Source organism: Bidens hawaiensis, unplaced genomic scaffold (assembly GCF_021521415.1).
Source record: "Bidens hawaiensis isolate Kalapana, Puna unplaced genomic scaffold, B.hawaiensis_p1.1 tig00035133_1, whole genome shotgun sequence".
Lineage (NCBI taxonomy): Eukaryota > Viridiplantae > Streptophyta > Magnoliopsida > Asterales > Asteraceae > Bidens > Bidens hawaiensis.
In genome coordinates, this window is record NW_027496123.1 from 56,640 (window position 1) to 62,071 (window position 5,432).

General features: G+C 36.0%; 1 protein-coding gene across 1 annotated transcript; it reads left to right on the forward strand.

The window, feature by feature from the left end:
- The first annotated feature begins 207 nt into the window (after nt 1-207).
- Nucleotides 208-747, forward strand: LOC143587097 (uncharacterized). Its single transcript, XM_077068488.1, has one exon. The coding sequence runs from the start codon at nt 208-210 to the stop codon at nt 745-747; it is 540 nt and encodes a 179-aa protein (XP_076924603.1).
- Nucleotides 748-5,432: the final 4,685 nt, after the last annotated feature.

The window sequence follows — 5,432 nt, forward strand, 5'->3', positions numbered from 1 at the left end:
GCGTACATGATTCATATAGTTTATGCACCTTGAGCCATGGCTTCCCAATATTCTTCCTTTTTCCTGTGTACTCTCCTAGTTATTTTCTCAGTATCTATCCACGGAATCTCGGCCGTGAAATACGACGTAGTTCTAGCATCCCCAAACCATCCCGGCGCCATCAAATTTCAGAACGTTATAGGCGGGATTCCATTCACCAAACAATTAATGGGTCAGGTCAACAACTACCTATGGACCACCATCCTCAAACAAACCACCCCCGCGGACAGAAATCCCGTAGATGTCGTAAAAGTTAACCTCCAGGCTTTTATAGGAGGTGAAGCAGTCACTACCGGTAATCTGATTAATGTGAGCTTGGTTTATTTAAACGATTACAACGGGCCATTGGACTTGAAAAAGGAATTCATGTCCCTTTTGCACCATGAAATGACCCATTGTTTCCAATGGAATGGGGCCAATACGGCCCCTGTAAATGTCGTAGAAGGGATCGCGGATAATACCATCTTGAAAGCAAACCTCTACCCGCCGTTATATGCACGGCCTGGCATGGGAGATAGATGGGACCAGGGGTATGATTTCACAGCTCGTTTTTTCGAATACTGTGACTCTCAGACTCCGGACTTTGTGGCAAAGCTTAACAAAATGATGAGGAACAGTTATGATGTCTCCTTCTTTAAAAATATAACAGGAAAGCCCGTGGAGCAACTGTGGAAGGACTACAAGGCTAAATATCCAGGAGTGAAATAAATGAAGACTAATTATAAATATTAATATCATGCATGTGTTTGCATGGTGTATGTGTGTGGTGAAATAAATGAATTTGCTAAACTTATTGCACGTAAACATGGTTTTAAATCATATAATCCCGTATTAATTAAGTGTTTTAGTAGTTAACAAAGTAAGCACGTTTTGGTTACATGTATGTCAAGGCTATTAACTTCAAACTATGGAGTATTACATTTCTACTTCCTATGCTGATTAAAGGTTTTGTAACAAACTAACAAAGTATAAAAATCTGAAACTAACATTAGTTATATAGTTTCTATTCATTTTAAAACATAACATAGCTAGCAGCCATATTGGTCGGCACATTATTAACTGCACAATCATAATTAGAAACAAAGGTTAATGATCTGAAAAATACAATAGTAGCTGCGCTGTAAAGTTTGACATGTACGTTCATATACAGTACGTATTCGTACATATAGAACTTCCGGTCATGTGTTTTATACAAGGTTAGCGCGCAGATTGTAAACGGATGTGCAATTGTTGCAAATGGATTGCGATCAAGTGTGCGGTTGTAGTAATTAACTTAAAAATTTGAATATATTTATATAGATTGTGATGACAAGACAGAGTACGAATATGCATCTAGGGTTTGTGGACGCGGATTATCATATATGGGTACTATATATCGTCATTCGGAACAGTTCTTACTCTTGTTTATTTATCGTCATCAGTGTTAATTTTCATGAGTACGTCGCTTGGAACTGTTATTCTGGGACTACCATCACGGACCTGCTAATCCTGTTGCAAAGCCATATTGGATACACAATCTACTCCTTTGTGAATTTATTGTCTACTGGGACAACGGTGCGTACGTGGTACAATATATCTGCCAACTAACCTTGTGTAGCATCTACAGATCAAACCACATGCGATAGCCGCTCCTTAATCAATTTGTATTAAAAATGTGGCAATGGGCCACCATCGCGTTCTTCATCATGTTCCATCAAAATTAAGTAAATAAGCTGCAGTATATTATCTTATATGCATGCTAGATTGTTGATCATGTCATTTTCAGAGATGATGCAGAAGTATTATTCGTAAACTGAAACATCCGAGTTTTATTTATAAAATGTTAGCTTTTTTAACTTCAATTTATTTTTGGGTATATTAATTTGCTTTATGGTTACCCAAATAATTTAAATATGTATGCTGTTGAAAAAGCTAGGAAATTTTCTCATAAACTAACTATATATATATATATGCAATTGCGTACAAGGGATTCTTGAGATTGGGGAGTTGGAGCATCGTCGTTATAGTTCCGAATACTCTAGGTTTGCGAGGCCGAACCAAATAGTTGTTATTTGTCATTGTCTTATTATGGTTATTGTTGCGTTTGTTTAAATCTTGTTTGAGGATTTTGAAAGTTTTTATAATCAAACACAAGAGGATGGCAAACTTAGTATATGATATAGATATGAACTTTCCATGTCGGCATACCAAGTAACATTCATAATGCATATTAAGAAATATATAACCGCAAGGTAAACATGTTGAAAAAGAATTGGCCTCTATACCATTCACTTACCAACCCACATGAAGAAAAGGAGACGGGAGACACATCTAACTTAAAATGATATTTTGTTTTTCTAGTGGAAAAGCTAGAGTCTTCAATTGTGTTCCACAAATAAATTAGGATATATATGTATGTCATGCAAAATAAATAGAGTTAAGTGTCGTTTTATACGTAACATCAGTATACAAAGTTTATTTACAACTTGCACCCTTGAGGTGGGGCTTACGCTTTCAAATCTTGCCATACTTTTGCCAATTTCACTAATGCAGTTAAATATCTAGTGGCATTTCTGATGCTAAAGAAACACAATTCTACTAAATATTAATTTTGAAGTTTCTTATGCAGTTGGGTGTGTACACTGGGAAGCAAAACATGTACCATGGTTACTTGAGTTGTATTGTACGTTAATCAAACAGGTGCTTTAGATGTTGTATATATTGTTAGTTTTGTTGTACTTTTTCATGTAGCTTTTGTATGTCTCCACGTATTGATTGATACACCAGGTAACATCACCCACGCTTCCCACCACCGGATCTCATACCCACTTTTTATCTTTCATCTTCTTTAATGTACGACCGCCACCGTCATTCTTGACCCATAACATATTCAGATCGACCACCACCGCCATGCTCTTTCAATTGTAAAAAGTGAGCTCATTTACTGTGAATTGAGATGCATTTATTTGAGTTTCTCTAAACGAAAGATCTTAAATTCATATCAAATTTGTAGTACTCTATGACTATCTATCTTCATTCTTTCCCAACGATTTGAGAAAGGGTCTCTCTATCTTCGTTGATGTCTTCTCTACAAATCATCATGAAATCCGATCTTGGTTGTTGCCGGCTTCCATTTTGGAATCCTAGGCGGCGGCCAGGTAAGATGGTGATGTTTCACTTTCGTGGTTACTGTTGTGTGACCGCATCTCCGATTCGCATGTAGTTTTAAGGGTTCCACCACACTTTTTAGTACGGTTTTTGGTACAGTTTACGGTTCCACCGCAAGCAGTACCAAGTCAACATAGTTTTCTTTTTCTAAAATTTGTGTATCGGTCTAACTTTTGCGTCTTGACACCCCGCAATAAGTGTGCGTACGTGGTTCACACGTTTGACGTCTACTTTTCGTTGTGTTTAAAAACCCTGCTGCAACGCCCCTTCAACACATAGGTTCGATAAAACGTATCAACGCTACTTTTTTTTTATCTCCTAACATAATCATGTCTATCCTTTATTTTGACATGATTATGTTAGGAGATCAAATGGTTATGTAATAATGAAAGAGAGTCAAATGATTTTCATTTTCATACTCTGCAACCATATACAGATTGTTTTAAAAAATGCCCCATGAAACAGAAACAGGCGGAGTTAATAACTCACTATGAGTGTATGCTCAAAGGATTGTTTTTTTTTTTTTTATACTTTTGTGTTGCCTTTGAATGGTATTTGTAGTGGTACACTCAGACCCTATACAACGGCTGGTTTAGAAATAAGAATGGATGGACCGTTTGCATAAATGAACAAACTGAATAATGTTTGTTTTGGATCCAAACAATTATCAGTTGGTTATTTAAAATTGTTTTAGTTGGTTATTTGAATTTAATCATTGTAAGATTTATGGTTATTTGATATTATAAGTTTCTCTTTTTTGCAGGTTTAATCGGTTTGATTTCAATGTCATCATGAGTGAGTTGCTTGGTTTGGAGGTATATGTTTGCCTATGTCTATTTATGAACTCATAATATTATATGATATATCATATATATCTAAACTGTAGTGTTTTTCTCATGTGCACACTCTTAAGGTTAGTTTGCTTTTGCTATATCTTTTCCCTTACACACGTCTTCTATGCAGGTGTTTGAATTAGAGATCATCCTTTACAAAATCAACCAATTCCACTTTATTACGGTTAGAGGAAGCACTTGGTTAGCTTTATTGTGTTTTAGAAGAAGAACACTAGAAAAAAATGCAATCAGTTCTATGAATATTCTCAGAATAGAAGAAAACATGCTTGCGTCTTTTGCTGGAGCCTGTCTTAAGGTATGTTGATTGATTGGGCAACCGGTGAAATTGGGTCGTTTCAAGATAGACATCTTCTTTGGCACATGTTGTACTAAGCCGGGTTGGGCTGGATTGAAATGTATTTTGTCTAAGTTTTATATTTAATAAATAGTTAGTGTAATAGAATGTAAATATGATAACAAAATGGTGAAGGTCGGAATAGGTTGGTCAAGATGTGCTCTTATTTGGCATATGTCGAAACTGGTTAGGTTGGCCTGACCCAATATGGAATTTTGTAAATAGTCAGTGTGTGAATGATATGTTTACAAAAGCTACAAAACAAAATGGGTCATTTCCTTTGTAATATTTTAATGTTATCTTATGATCCTACCATATGTGTTGTATTGTACAAATGTATGTAAAAAGCATGAAGCAGTTCAGTAAGGCATTTGCAAAGATGAAGCTTTCAGTTGTTCAAGAAAATGGATCACTTGATTAAGGGCCCAAAATAGCATTAAGTCAAGCGAATAAAAGGGGGAGGGCATCGATAGATTCCTAAATTGATTAACAACCATAATGGTGTTTTATATTGAAATGATGCTTTAATGATGATGATTATTATCGATGAAGATATGATCGGCCTAAGAGTAGAAAGAGGGTTCGAAAGATTTTAGGGTTTTTAGAAATATTTTAAGAAGTTTGTTGAACAGTGGAACAATCTAGGTAAGGTTATGCGTTATAAAAAAATATAAACGGGTTCGCCCTTCCCTAATTTAATGTATTTTGTGATTTTTTTCAACGGCAATAAATCTTTCAAATGGGCTACTGTCTAAATTCACCACATCGGATACGCATGTCTTCTGATTCGGGAAAAACCCTCACATATGGTCAACATATTGGTTACGGTTGAGGTTTGGCCTAAACCACCCCAAACTGACCCACGCACACCCCCTAGTATAAATCATTACCTTTGTAGTTATGGTTATCTATTAACCGACATATTGGTTATGGTTGTGGTTCAGCCTAATTTAATGTATTTTGTGAATTTTTTAACGGCAATAAATCCTTCAGATGGGCTACTGCCTAAATTCATCACATCGGATACGCATGTCTTCTGATCCGCGGAAAACCGTCAC